A 16172-nucleotide genomic window follows, 5' to 3' on the forward strand; every position below is an offset into this window, starting at 1 on the left:
GCAGGTTGCTACATTGGTATATTCTCACTTATTGTTGGTAATCTCCCACTCTAAATTTGTTCTAAATTTTAACTGGTCCAAAACTCTCTCAACCTCAGATCAAATGCTTGGCTGTGCTATGTCGTGCCCCCAATAAAATCTGAGGCTGGGGAAAAAAAGCCTTACTTTTTTGGACCCTGGTCTTGGCCGTACAGATCAGACTCAAACTGCTTTTTAGTTTATTAGCAAATTTCGTTGCTTAGTTTTTATATATTAACCTTTATTGATTGTGTTACTAGACGTTCCTGTTCTCCCTCTGAGCTTCTTCGATATTGGGTACTGTAATTCTGAACGTTGCATGTTTGTCCTGTTATGGTCTTGTATTTATTGTTACTGGCAGAGCTGTGTCACTTATTTATTCTTGTAAATAGTATGGTAGAGGGTATGACCCTCTACCATACTGTAAAGTTGCAAAAGCATATGATGCTGCATGTATGTATTAGGGACAAAAGAAGAATTTTCACAAAACGGCAATTGGCTCATATAAAACCTTCATTTTCTCACTTAAAGAAATGTGTAGAACTTTTCGTGCATTTTGATCAAAGATCCTGGGAGGAGATGCATTTTAATTGATTTTCATATAATTCAAAATGGCAGGTGATCTAGAGGTCAGAGGTCAAAAGTAAGACTGCACGGTTCAGCCAGAACTGCTATTTTTGGCGGACGGAGAAGGAGAAGAAAAAAAAACTAACAATAACAATAAAGGACCAAGTCCTTTCTGTACTGCTTGGTCCTTTAATAACTAACAATAACAATAAAGGACCAAGTCCTTTCAGGACTGCTTGGTGGCGGTCCTTTAATGAAATGCACTTCACTTCCACAGTGACTGGATCATAATAACTCTGGTTCCTACTGTCCTGCAGTTACCCCATTTCAACACTAGGGAGCAGTCAGGTGTCAGGCAAAACACACACACACACACACACACACACACACACACAACGCGGAAGTTGACCAAGTCATCATGTTCCATTCGGCTTTCCGTAGAACAATCTTGCAGGCAGCCCACTGGTGAATGTAGACAATCCTCTCTCTGTCAAAGTTACAGTTACAAAGGGAACAACAACTGTATTTTAACCTTTATATGGGTGATACAGGTTAGTACTCTGCTCTGGTGTAATAATGCCAATAAAAGTGTCCCGCGTCAAATGGTTGTCTTTGACACAAAGCATGAAACGTTAAACTGGCTAGCTGCTTAGCATAGTTAGCTTACTAGCGAATGTCAATAACAAACACGCCGGCTGTATACAAGTTTGGTACAGCTGTGGGTTAAGCTAGCTCGCATTTGGCATCCCCAGCAATGTTTACACTGCAAATTGTTATTAATATTGACCTTGTATTTTACATATTTACACAGTTGTCATAGAATAGTGGCATTGTCTCCCGCTTAAAGGTAGTGTAGCATTATACTATAGTATACACTTAACTTTACCATGTTGACAAACGGTAGCGACGGTGTTTTCTTTGTTGATTTGTTGATTGATCCTATATGTTCTTGTTTGTATAGACGCTGTAGGATGGTTTTGAGCGAGAGATGACTGGAAAACCAAAATAATATATGATCAACATAAGTAACGGGTAAACTTGGGGTAAGTGCTTTGAAAATTGTATTTCACAGTATGCAGAATGGGTACATTTCAAACGAAAGCACAAGTCAATACAAAATATATACTTTGTGGACGATCCATGATTAAGCATTATTACACTTATTTACAACAGCTGAATTTTTATTGATTGGAGTATTTATTAACAGATTGGAGAATTACAGTACATTTCAAGCACAACTCAATACAAAACTGTTAACTGTGGACGACACATAGATTGTAGAAAATGGGACGACAGTCACGACACCATAAAGCATTACACTTGTTTACAATAGGGCCTGGTCCACCATGTTCAATTCATCACAACATTTAGAGATGTACAAATACACACATATAGCCAAAAACTGGAAATCATCATAGAGGAAATAGGGGGAAAAAAACATACATTGAGGGGAAAAAGGGGTGGGCGATTCAGATTTTACGGGGGCCAGTTTCGAATTGCAGCCATCCGTAGGTGCCCTTTGAGAGCGGGTTTGAAGGAGTCAAGGGATTTGCATACAAATGGGCGTTCCACATTTTGGTGGCATCGGAGCGAAATTAATTAGTCCCTTGTTTGTGCCGAATCTGGGTTGCACATGTTTTGTTGAACTCCCTCTGTTGTGGGTGTGGACTTCGTTGACATTAAGGAAGTATTTCGACAGGTACATGGGTATCTTGGTGGTGTGTCGAATCTTGTGGACCAGACCCATTGCAAGATGCTGTACTCTGTCATCAACCCTAAGCCATTCCAGCCTGTCAAAGTGGGCAGGGGTGAGGTGGGTTCGGGGAGTGAGGCCAAGTATTAGCCTGACCAGTTTGTTTTGGGAAGTCTGGAGCCTTGTTGTAAATGGTAAATGGTGCATTTATATAGCGCCTTTATCCAAGGCGCGTTACATAGATGCATTACATTCACCCATTCACGCACACATTCATACACCGATGGCGGCGGAAACCATGCAGGGCACCAACCTGCACACCGGGAGCAATTAAGGGGTTCAGAGTCTTGCTCAAGGACACTTCGACACTAACTCTGGGGGAGCCCGGGTTCGAACTGGCAACCTTGTGGTTGCCATCCAGCCACTCTACCCCTGAGCCACCTGTTGTTTTAAGGGCCTTTGAAGTGCTGTGGTACCAAGAGGTGCATGCATAGTCGAATAAACCTTGTACGAGGGCTCCTGTTAGGGTCTTCAAGGTGTTTTTGTTGACCAGTGAGAGTGAGGAGATCCTGTATTCAGTATTTAAGTCCGACGTCATTTTGTAGTGCTACGTTACGTCCGGGTCCAAGTGGCACCAGCTCCGTCCGCATCTCATTCTAAATAGAATATCTAAACGCGTGAATCTTTTTACAATGACGTTATTTTTCAGAAAGGAAGCCATTGAGGGTTAAAATGGGTCTTAATGCTTCCAACTCGAGTAGAATTATTAATGTTTTGTACAAGTTTCCATGACAAAAAAAAATATGATGTGGAGACAATAAAGACTATTATTATCATTATTATTGAAGGTGGTAACAGTCCATTTGCTCAGTAAAATATTTCGGGGGCATATTTAGAATGTTTGCAGGCTTGAGTATGTTGAATCTAGTTTGCATTAATGAGGATTTAGTTGACACAATGAAATAAAATGGCGATATTATTCCGTGTGGGGCAGACGGCCTGTCACAGCCAGATTTGGGAGAGCAGCGCAGCTTTGTTGTTGCGAGGAAAGCGGTAAAATTAGACTTTCGTGGTTCGTCTCAGATTTAGTCCGACGGAGCGTCACAGTATAACTCTATGGGGACACAAAAGCGTATATGGGGACACAAAAGTAGGACCCGGAAGTATCTCACGTGCTCGCGCTCACGTCACAGCTAAAATACTGAATAGGGTCTACCTAGGGTCCACCTAGCCATGGTTCACATGACGCTCGTACTTATGACAGTCATGTTTCAGGGCTAGGGTCCACCATTTTCAATTCATCAGACACTCTAAACTAGGGCTGCAACTAACGATTATTTTCATAATCGATTCATTTGCCGATTATTTAAACGATTAATCGGATTATGACACTTATTTAGCTATCACCTTAAAATATATTTTAGGTTATTAGACATGTTCTAACTAACAAAAAATATAATTCATTCAAAAATGCATTTGATTAGCTGCTGATTAGGCTGCTATTCAAATAAAAGACAAACAAAATGAATTAAAGCAACTCGTGGTGTCTTTAGGCTTATTCTGACTGCATACATTTGATTAAAGAATATATACACATGTGTCAGTCTAGAAGGAACACTACTCTTCTGAACTCAAATAGGTCATTTAAAAATAAATATTCAAGCCATATGTTTTGTTCTTGATACTATAATCGTCGTGTCATATTTTGCTTTGCAGTCGCTACTGTGCAACTATCATCAGATTGTAAGGGAAGAGAGATGGATCACTCCTCTTTAGTTTAGTTACACTTAACACTGGAAAAACTGCAAAGCTTTTGTTTCATAAAAATCCACCATAGACAGGGGGGCACATTATTATTTTGGGCTAGTACTCAAAGGAGCACCTGTACATGTAGTTTTAGTTTGGTGTGCACAGCGTTTCTGTAAGTCTACTTACAGGACATTAACATCTCATCTGAGTGCCTTTTGAGTGCCTGTCAGCATTCTCTAAACTCCTGTCTCTCAGCTGTCCTCCTCAAACGCTCATCGCATGCCTTTCATCTACCGCTCAGCAAACGTTTTGACGACGTGTCACGCACGCAGTGGCGCACCGGTTGTGTGCACCGCTGACCATAGACATGTAATGAGCTAATTTCTGTCTAAAATGTCTGTGCCGTGATATTTTCTCTAAGTGTTAGAGTTTGGAATCACTCTTTTTATTCACGGGTCGTGCTGCTGCCTCCTGCATTATGTGCAAATTCGAAACAGGTGGTACGCACTACGCAGCAGGGCCGTTCAGTGACTTCGCCGAGCGCTTCCAAACTCCAACACTTAAAAAAAGAATCAACTCTAGATTCATCCCATAACAAAACAAGAAATGATCACATAGTGATATTTGTCAGGTGAAAGAAGCACTGTCTCTGTTGTGTTCTCCCCCCCCATATTAGTATGATTAATATTTTAGTAACGTGTATGTTTGTGGGTCACACTCACAACCTCACGCCTCGCGGCCGTTGTTTGCGTGCGCTGTCTCCGTTGTGTCCCCCCCCCATATTAGTCTGATTATTATTTTAGTAATGTGTATGTTTGTGTGTCACAACTCGCAACCTCGTGCCTCGCTGCCATTGTTTGCGTTCGTTTCCGACGTTCTGTACGTGGTTCAATGACTGTGTTTTGTTGTGGCTTTACATTGGCTGCACTGCACTGTTTCAGCCGCGTTTGGTTTGAAGTTATATCGAGTACTAGTTATATCGATACTCTTCCTTCCCCGTCACCCTGTGAGTGTGACTGTAATCATGCTTTTCTGCTGCATTGCTCTGCATTGTCTATCTGCAGCCTGAGTGGCCATAGATGTATATAAACTCTAGATAGCTCACCCGCGCTGTTGGCCAATGGAGAGCGACGTCGTTACGTGGCGGCCATCTTACCTCGGGCCACATAACATTGTGTCTATGGGGCATGTACTCTTAAATGACCATAACTTGCTCAATTTTCAACCGATTTTCAAACGGTTTGGTTTGTTATAAACGTCAGAGACGTCCGCATACTTATATGCTTTTATACGACGTTCATATAAAACAAATAAATTAAGCAGATAAGCGTCCTGAATCATAGCCACGTTGACAACGTTTGTAATAAACCAACCCGTTTGTAAATCCGTCAAGATTTGAGGGAGTTATGACTGTTTCTGTTTGAGCTGCCATTGAACATACTGTACTGTAGCCCCGAAGTAAGATGGCTGCCGGGTGAACGACGTCAGAAACTCCGCCTTGAGCCATCTAGAGTTTATATATATCTGTGAGTGGCTGCCAGGGATTTTTGCCTCTCCCCTTCCCATTGGCTAGAACCTAGAGGGCAGCTTTGCCGTTGCTTGGTGTCCCATTGGCCAGAGGAGCCAATCAGGTTAGGCCGTCAGTATGACTAGGGCTAGAACAGGTCGTCAAGTTTTCATGAGCTTTCATTAGTCAGGTGGTTTCACCTGACAAAAATCTAGTGTTGCAAATTGCGGCTACTCTTTTAGAGCGGTTTTGAAGGAGGGCAAGGAGTCACAGTCAACACTGTTTTTATGACTGTAAGAGGCAGGCAGCATAGCAGTAGAACGAATTGAAGAACCTTGGTCCACTCAGAATGATGTGTGTATAATGTGTGGTGGTTATGGTTTCCCATCTCATTCCTACAGGTTTCAGAAGTCTGACCCATGCTTTCCGATGAGCTGGACTCCAAACCTGAGGTGAGTCAGATGACCTGCCTCTCTCTTAGATTCCCTATAGTCTCTAGAACCTGGTCCTTTGTTTGTTGACAAAGTAATTAATTAACTCAAAATTTTGTTCTTAGTGATTATTCTATCGATTACATTTTTAATTTATAGAATAACCGAGAATTACATTTCTGTTATTACAGTATTATAAATGGATTATTTTGTCATAATCAATTAAATTGAGTATAATTTTATGCACGCCTAAAATTACATACACGTCTTATAGCTTATCGCTTACTCTGTTTCTCTCATCAGCTGCTGGTGCAGTTTGTACAGAACGCCTCCATCCCATTGGCACAGCGTTTGGAGGACTCTGAGTCCAAGCACTCCTGCTTGCCTCTGCTGGCAGCCACTGGGTCTGGCTCTCTATGCAGCCCGCTGGAACTGACAGGTTTGTGGTCATTTTAGACTAGGGCGTTCAGGCCACTGGACCCGAAAGGAAAATGGTCATTCAGAGCTTTTGTTTCAACTCACTGCAACTGGCAGGTCTGTGGTCATTGTAGAGCTTTCAGGCCACTAGATCCGCCACGTTTTTGCTTGCTTTAGCCAGCTTGTCCGCAATTCTCAAGTTGCAACACAACATTTTAGACAGCTACTCCTATAGATGGCTATGTGTGTGGCTGTGTCACAGTACAGTACAGTACAGTACAGTACAGTACAGTACAGTACAGTACAGTACAGTACAGTACAGTACAGTACAGTACAGTACAGTACAGTACAGTACAGTACCACTCACTTCAGACGGGTCTGATTTATTCTATGATCTGATCAGGGAATATCTACATACTGAGAGTAATAGTTTTGTACTGATGACTCTTAAGTGTAGTATAACCCTACTGTCCCCCACAAACCCCCCCCCCAAAGTGGGTTTAGTACCGATAAAAACGCTCAAAAATTGGTGCCGTAGGCTTTGCCCGCGGCACAGCGTCGGGCCTCGCACACTGTCACCTTTTTCACCCTGGGCTTGTTTGCATGCTTGTGTAGTAGTTGTATATATTTAATCCTGTAGATTTTATATCAGTGGAATTCATAATTATGAATTAATTATTCAAAATTCTGAATTATACGTTTTCAAAATGAAGAGTCAAATCAATCTGAATTTTAGAAGGGGCACCAGTGAAATGAGCTTAGGAATAAGCACAAGATTAATTTGTATTTAACCCTTAAGTTTAAACCACTAATAAAATAATTAAAAAGATTATAAAATAATCAATTATTATTTTATCTCAATAAATCTATGGAATCTGAAGGTAAGAGATCTTTTTCCATTACATAGCCTTTTTACTTTGCATGTGTCAAAAACCAGTAAGTTCAACCCTTGAGCAAATAATAGACTTGTTTAAAAATATGAATCAATTTATTTCCATACCTAAGCTATATACAAACTTAGTAGAATGGATCACAATAATCAAACGAATTCTTAAACAATGGTTAATGCAGGTTCAAATAGAATTTAAGAAACAAATCAAATGATAATGAAATTATCTGATATAGATAATGTTCTTTGCCATGAACTTAGGAACTTGATGTAAATGCATCACTTTCCTGAGTGTTGGTTTGTTGAGAGCTTTGAGAGAGAGGCAGACTGGGGTCGTCTGTCTTCTGAGGGAGAGAGGTTGTGTGGCAGGCGGTAGGGGTTTGGATCGTCTGGGTAAATAACCCCTGAGCCTCTCGTTGTAGTGCCATGGATTGCCTGGGATCGTCTGGGATGCTCAGGTCAGAGCGTTGGGGTTGGTCTGTGTAGCGATGTGGCCAAGACCCTCTCATCAGACATCCTTCTTTCTGGTTCCTTCTGGTTCCTCTCCTCTCCCTCCATCAGGGTCCTGGATCCTCTGGAATTCCTCCGGATCCTAACCGTTCCTAACCCTATCCTTGCTGGGCTTCATCTGCCTCCTCATTATATAGCTCTCTTCGTTGTGCAATGCATGGCTCAGTTACCATATGTCACTCTCATTGCAAGATGGAGACATTGAGATGTCTTGTGACGCGAAGTCCTTTCAAGTTGCATTCCCAGAAGTTGTCAACATGTTGTTGTGAGGCAAACGTCTCTTTGAAGTTCATTTTGGGAAAAGGTGTACGCATGCACTTATCATGGCTTTAGATTCCACATAACACACAATCTGCAATAATTACATTTATTGTACAGTGAATGTCATATTTCCAATCAATGATCAAGGAATTGTGAATGAATGCTTTTATGACTGGAACGAGTGAGTGGAACATTCAAACATTATGACATATCCAAAGTCAGGCTGTGATCTGTGGCGATGACACTTAATCCAACTGAATGGAATCAAGTCTTTATGGTACAAGGGTATCCCATGGGACTGAGTCTCTGAGTCTGTAGGGAAACAAGTCAATAGAATGTATATTTCCAATGAAGGCCAATCCTCTGGAATTGGACAGTTCTCAGTGTCTCAAGAGTGTGTACATTTGTGCACACAATTCTGCTACCATGGGCAGTTTTTGATCAGACAGTCAGTCTGATCTGGTCAGCATGGTAATGCTGACCATTCTTGAGGGTCAATAGGTCAGAAGACTCCTCTGCAGGCTATAACTGTCCGGCTCCTCCACTTACATGCACCGGGTGCATGTGACGTCAGTATGGGAGAGAGAGATCACTTTATAGCTGGGTATGATAGCTCAATATTGTGCTTTTATACCCCTCGTCTACTACAAATCCCCCATTTCACAATCAAAAGGTCAAAGGTTACTGATGATATTTTGATTATGAAAAGAAGTAGTTGATAAAAGCACAATCAATGAACTCAGGGAAGCAATAGATCATGTTAGCAAATTCATGGCATAAGAACATATCTCTATGCTACGCCTATAGTTTGCTAATGCTACTGATCCATAATTTAATTTCATTAATGAAAACTTCCTGAGATTATAAGTAGACTTTTATTAAAAGGGATAAAACAGCATGCAGTATATTATGAACAATACTGGGGTTTCATTCTGAGTGTTGTTCTACCCTATCAGGAAATGGGGATTTCCTATTTTCACAGTAGTTGGAGTATAGGGGGACTACACTAAGTTTGAATAAAAGAAAGGAAAGAAAATAAAGAAAAGAAGGGAAGGAATTATGTTGACTGGTTGGGTCAAAGCTGAGAATTCTTCCCAAAACTTCTATAGGGAGGGGACTAAGGAGGTCACCTCATTCCTTGGGGTTCCTACACAAAAAGGGGCACCTGGTATACATGCAGCATGCAGGTCGGTGGCTATTTCAGTACTTGAGACCTATGGGGCATAGTGTAGGAGGTAATAGTTTAATATTGAGTGTAATATTGACTGGTTGATCAGTTTCCACCCTGTAGGCTACTAGCTTATTAACCAGTGAATACAACGATTAAGGTCCCTATGAAGTTGACTATTTTGGGCGATAGGTAGATATCTTGAGAGCCAATAGCAACTAAAAAAAAATTGACATCCCCCAATGGCAGATGTCTCGACACGCGGTCTGTAAAACAGAGTTACAGAAAAACAAAGTTAACTCCGTTCAGTTTGCATTAATTCTAGTGACAGAGTAACAACGCGGTATTTGGGAGTACTATGTTACTTTAGCTTGATTAGTGCTAGTCTAAGGACTCATTTTAACAAAATAAAGCAGCATATCTCCTGTGAAGGAGATTCACAAAAGTATATGCAAAGACCCCCCAATTTAAGAGTTATTGGAATGCATGTCATAATATGCCAGCAGCTGTTCTGGTATATCATGAGGACATAGGGAGCCCAGACGCATAATAGTTTGCTGGTTTATATAAGTTAAACTGTTTTGTCAGTGAATCAATTTGACAGGGTAAAAATACCATAGTTTATAATCCCAAGTATTGATTAGCATAATAAAACAGGTTTTAGTTTTATTCTATTGGTTACTTTTTATTTATGAACTATCACTAGTAATTTAGCATGAGAGGATAGACTTCATTCAAGCATCAGACTTTAGTCGCCAGTTCACGGATCTTTCCGCAGGGGTACAGTTGGGCCTATGTTGTTTATCGGAATTTAGAAAAGCATTCTTTTTCCGTCTTGATTGGACAGGTGAGCTCACAACTGCAGGTTCGCTGTGACCTCCCTGTGGGTGAGACTGGTTGGTATACTTTTCCCAAGCCATCTCAATAAGATCATTATTATAAATTCGGTCAGCGACCGTTCTTAATTCACTGCTGGACATATTTTTGTCCGTGTTGTCTCGGACACTAGGTCTGATGCTTGTATCGAGTTGATTGAGAAAGAATGATTTAAATGATTGATCTTCTTCCATTTGAATAGTGTTTTGGTCAGAGAACCACGCTTTTCGCAAACGACTAAAGAAAGTGCTAGGACGTTCACCTTTCTTTTGTCTTAAGGAAAGAGCGGCAGATATTCCCTCCGACTTGTGGACTTGATATTCCCCAATAAGACTCTGGGACAGAGCATCATAATTTTCAACGACATCGGACGGTTGACGATCAATAAATCGTCGTACCTCAGAACCAGAGGTCATTACGATCAGTTGGATTTTGTGGTCTGTGGTTACACCTGAATAACCTTTAAGAAAGTAGTCAATATTTCTTAAATATCCAACGATATCGCAATTGTCAGATGCTGTTTCAAACCTGGGAATATGATGTGCTATTTTGTCTAATTTGTCGGTAGTCATATTTTCAAAAGGAACATTTTGGAGAGACACTGTGATGTCAGGTAAAACATCTGGTATGTCAGGTAAAACTTCTAAGGCCTCATGGACTGTTTTGGGGGCCTGGCCGGTCTGAATCTCAGAATTAACAGCTGGAAGTTTTAATGGCTTTTTAGAAATCTGTTCTGTGGTTCCTTTTGAACAACCTTTACGAAAGAGGTCAATATCTCTTAACAACTCGACAATATTAATTTGATCAGATTCTGTTTCAAGCCTGGGAAGTTTTAATGGCTTTTTAGGAATCTGTTGTCCTGTGGATCCTTTTGAATAACTTTTATGAAAGAGGTCAATATCTCTTAACAACTCAATATCAGTTTCATCAGATTCTGTTTCAAGCCTGGGAAGTTGTAATGGCTTTTTAGGAATCTGTTGTCCTGTGGATCCTTTTGAATAACTTTTACGAAAGAGGTCAATATCTTTTAACAACTCAATATCTGTTTGATCAGATTCTGTTTCAAGCCTGGGAAGTTTTAATGGCTTTTTAGGAATCTGTCCCTTAAGTAAAACAATATCTTCTTGTTGTTGATTACTCTTAATCGTAAGTTGTTCACTTCCATGCTTTTGACTTTTAATTAAATCAATACTTTGTTTTAATGTAGCTATTTGAGTTACTGTCTCTTTAGTGACGACATTAAAAGAGGTAATTGATTTTTGTATATCTTCCATTTGGACCTTAAGGTTTGTGTTGGTGTCCAGTACCATATTTAATGCAGAAATAAAACTATCATTGGTAGTCTGTTTATTTTGCACCTCCTCCACTTCCAAATGTGGTTGCTTTGAACATTCCTTTTCCACTGTCAAAGGGCACGTGCAATCACATTTATCTTTGAGAACTGGAGAGGGAAATTGGTTCAAATCTTTAGAATTATCATTAATGCAATTCTGCGTTGCTTTCTCTAATGGTTTTGAATCAAGTGTTGTTAGTACAAATTCTGTGATTAATTTTAGCACATGAAGTACTTTTATAAGAAAGACCTTAGGGTATGATGATCCGGTGATAAGAATCATCATCACTAGAGGTGACAGAGACCATACCAATTCCATGACACTGGTATTTTGGGATAAGGCGTCAGCCATTTTTGTCTCTGTAACACAGGGAGATTGATTAGAGAATTAAGCAAGGATAAAGGTAATTTAACCACAACAAAAATGATAGGCCTTTAGTTAAAGAATTGCATTAATGCAATATTATTTGGAAGGGTCAACAAGCAAGAGTTAGATTGATCTAATCAATTACTTTGATAATTTTGACACACACTGACTAACACAGACACCGCAGAGAGAAAGGGAAGTCTCTTGCAGTGTGTGTGTGTGTGTGTGTGTGCGTATGGTATGTGAGTGTGTGTGTCTATGGGGTCCGGTGTCCCAGACAAAAATAGACCTCTCCTCCTCTCGAGGGGGAGATGTGTATTAAGAACACTCACGTACACAATGGGACAGCCACAAATATGGCAGTCTGTAAGGGACGCGTGGTACACTCAAGATGGCGTTGATGGTTTGCCGTCTGGAGAGCGCGTCACGTGACTAGAAAGAATGTAAGCACACTTGGGTGTTTATAGCTAGCTGACTGTGGCTGTCACATAAATTCTGTCCACCCTCTTTGCTGAGAATCAGAGGGTTAATTTTAAAAGCAGCTTTCGTTGGCTTGCAAATTAAGGAAAGCGATCTTTTAAAATGTGGAAGTACAAGGAGCGCAGTCGCTATCTGTCTTATCTTCACTTATACAAAAATGAACCAATATATAATAAATAAGTTAGCTATGCCTATATTTATTAATTTACAGTGGTTTATTAAATCCTTTACCAGAGATTGGATCATATTGAAGGATTACAATATGAACAAATTGTACAAGGAGCGCAGTGGCTATCTGTCTTATCTTCACTTATACAAAAATGAACCAACATATAATAAATAAGTTAGCTATGCCTATATTTATTAATTTACAGTGGTTTATTAGATCCTTTACCAGAGATTGGATCATATTGAAGGATTACAATATGAACAAATTGTATAAGGAGCGCAGTGGCTGTCTGTCTTATCTTCACTTATACAAAAATGAACCAACATATAATAAATAAGTTAGCTATGCCTATATTTATTAATTTACAGTGGTTTATTAGATCCTTTACCAGAGATTGGATCATATTGAAGGATTACAATATGAACAAATTGTATAAGGAGCGCAGTAGCTATCTGTCTTATCTTTACTTATACAAAAATGAACCAACATATAATAAATAGGTTAGCTATGCCTATATTTATTAATTCACAGTGGTTTATTAGATCCTTTAAGAAGATTTGATCATATCGAAGGATCACAATATGAACAAATTGCTTATTTTGCGTTTTCACACTCTGTTATGTCAGTGGACACACGTTGCCTCGATTTTGCGCAAAATTGATGACGGTTAGACTCGGATAGAGTCGGATAGATGAATGGCTCATAAGCTCTCAAGATAGACCATGCAGGGATCTGTGCACTCAGTTTTGTCAAAAATAACTGGGGCTGCACAGGTATTAAGTTACACAGGCTAAGACAGTCAGGCAAGACTTTCAACTGCCTGTTGACTTATCATTTATCTTTTAGGTTGTTAAGGTCCTAATTGGATGAGACGTCAAGTTCCAATATGTACCTTAACAAGTTTAATTGCTCATAGTTGAACTTACTGAAGGAAAAGCAACTAGTTGATGACACATCAGCAAAGCAAGGATGTTAAATTGGCCTCACTCCATGTCATAGTGTGGAGCCGATTTAACAAGGGTTTAAGGTTGAAATCCTATGTTGATTCAACGATATGGGTTAAACATGTACGGGCATCAAATATGTTGAATCAACAATAGGTGGCCTTCCACACGGGGCACCAATATGTAGTAGTTGTATATATTTAATCCTGTAGATTTTATATCAGTGGAATTCATAATTATGAATTAATTATTCAAAATTCTGAATTATACGTTTTCAAAATGAAGAGTCAAATCAATCTGAATTTTAGAAGGGGCACCAGTGAAATGAGCTTAGGAATAAGCACAAGATTAATTTGTATTTAACCCTTAAGTTTAAACCACTAATAAAATAATTAAAAAGATTATAAAATAATCAATTATTATTTTATCTCAATAAATCTATGGAATCTGAAGGTAAGAGATCTTTTTCCATTACATAGCCTTTTTACTTTGCATGTGTCAAAAACCAGTAAGTTCAACCCTTGAGCAAATAATAGACTTGTTTAAAAATATGAATCAATTTATTTCCATACCTAAGCTATATACAAACTTAGTAGAATGGATCACAATAATCAAACGAATTCTTAAACAATGGTTAATGCAGGTTCAAATAGAATTTAAGAAACAAATCAAATGATAATGAAATTATCTGATATAGATAATGTTCTTTGCCATGAACTTAGGAACTTGATGTAAATGCATCACTTTCCTGAGTGTTGGTTTGTTGAGAGCTTTGAGAGAGAGGCAGACTGGGGTCGTCTGTCTTCTGAGGGAGAGAGGTTGTGTGGCAGGCGGTAGGGGTTTGGATCGTCTGGGTAAATAACCCCTGAGCCTCTCGTTGTAGTGCCATGGATTGCCTGGGATCGTCTGGGATGCTCAGGTCAGAGCGTTGGGGTTGGTCTGTGTAGCGATGTGGCCAAGACCCTCTCAGTAAGTACAGTAGATATGTAGTAGTTGTATATATTTAATCCTGTAGATTTTATATCAGTGGAATTCATAATTATGAATTAATTATTCAAAATTCTGAATTATACGTTTTCAAAATGAAGAGTCAAATCAATCTGAATTTTAGAAGGGGCACCAGTGAAATGAGCTTAGGAATAAGCACAAGATTAATTTGTATTTAACCCTTAAGTTTAAACCACTAATAAAATAATTAAAAAGATTATAAAATAATCAATTATTATTTTATCTCAATAAATCTATGGAATCTGAAGGTAAGAGATCTTTTTCCATTACATAGCCTTTTTACTTTGCATGTGTCAAAAACCAGTAAGTTCAACCCTTGAGCAAATAATAGACTTGTTTAAAAATATGAATCAATTTATTTCCATACCTAAGCTATATACAAACTTAGTAGAATGGATCACAATAATCAAACGAATTCTTAAACAATGGTTAATGCAGGTTCAAATAGAATTTAAGAAACAAATCAAATGATAATGAAATTATCTGATATAGATAATGTTCTTTGCCATGAACTTAGGAACTTGATGTAAATGCATCACTTTCCTGAGTGTTGGTTTGTTGAGAGCTTTGAGAGAGAGGCAGACTGGGGTCGTCTGTCTTCTGAGGGAGAGAGGTTGTGTGGCAGGCGGTAGGGGTTTGGATCGTCTGGGTAAATAACCCCTGAGCCTCTCGTTGTAGTGCCATGGATTGCCTGGGATCGTCTGGGATGCTCAGGTCAGAGCGTTGGGGTTGGTCTGTGTAGCGATGTGGCCAAGACCCTCTCATCAGACATCCTTCTTTCTGGTTCCTTCTGGTTCCTCTCCTCTCCCTCCATCAGGGTCCTGGATCCTCTGGAATTCCTCCGGATCCTAACCGTTCCTAACCCTATCCTTGCTGGGCTTCATCTGCCTCCTCATTATATAGCTCTCTTCGTTGTGCAATGCATGGCTCAGTTACCATATGTCACTCTCATTGCAAGATGGAGACATTGAGATGTCTTGTGACGCGAAGTCCTTTCAAGTTGCATTCCCAGAAGTTGTCAACATGTTGTTGTGAGGCAAACGTCTCTTTGAAGTTCATTTTGGGAAAAGGTGTACGCATGCACTTATCATGGCTTTAGATTCCACATAACACACAATCTGCAATAATTACATTTATTGTACAGTGAATGTCATATTTCCAATCAATGATCAAGGAATTGTGAATGAATGCTTTTATGACTGGAACGAGTGAGTGGAACATTCAAACATTATGACATATCCAAAGTCAGGCTGTGATCTGTGGCGATGACACTTAATCCAACTGAATGGAATCAAGTCTTTATGGTACAAGGGTATCCCATGGGACTGAGTCTCTGAGTCTGTAGGGAAACAAGTCAATAGAATGTATATTTCCAATGAAGGCCAATCCTCTGGAATTGGACAGTTCTCAGTGTCTCAAGAGTGTGTACATTTGTGCACACAATTCTGCTACCATGGGCAGTTTTTGATCAGACAGTCAGTCTGATCTGGTCAGCATGGTAATGCTGACCATTCTTGAGGGTCAATAGGTCAGAAGACTCCTCTGCAGGCTATAACTGTCCGGCTCCTCCACTTACATGCACCGGGTGCATGTGACGTCAGTATGGGAGAGAGAGATCACTTTATAGCTGGGTATGATAGCTCAATATTGTGCTTTTATACCCCTCGTCTACTACACTTGCACAACTATTTATAGAAAACTACAGTCATTGTCACCTAGGCTATATAGACACTGCATTGCCTGTTACCATGTAGTTGATTACGAGGCTATTCGGGTAAATAGCTC

General features: G+C 39.7%; 1 protein-coding gene across 2 annotated transcripts in view; it reads left to right on the forward strand.

Moving 5' to 3' along the window:
* The first annotated feature begins 1006 nt into the window (after window positions 1–1006).
* Window positions 1007–16172, forward strand: part of znf410 (zinc finger protein 410) — a 37950-nt gene continuing 22784 nt past the window's right edge. Inside the window, exons 1-4 of one of the 2 annotated variants that reach the window (XM_079526892.1) lie at window positions 1007–1136; window positions 1547–1628; window positions 5936–5986; window positions 6269–6404. In XM_079526892.1, the coding sequence (XP_079383018.1) occupies window positions 5954–5986; window positions 6269–6404 (169 nt within the window). In that variant the 5' untranslated portion in view covers window positions 1007–1136; window positions 1547–1628; window positions 5936–5953. Of the gene's footprint in view, window positions 1137–1318; window positions 1433–1546; window positions 1629–5935; window positions 5987–6268; window positions 6405–16172 lie in introns of those variants that run through there. The other variant, XM_079526893.1, reaches the window with a different exon arrangement.

This window comes from Electrona antarctica (assembly GCF_951216825.1).
Source record: "Electrona antarctica genome assembly, chromosome: 17".
In the NCBI taxonomy this organism is placed as follows: Eukaryota; Metazoa; Chordata; class Actinopteri; order Myctophiformes; family Myctophidae; genus Electrona; species Electrona antarctica.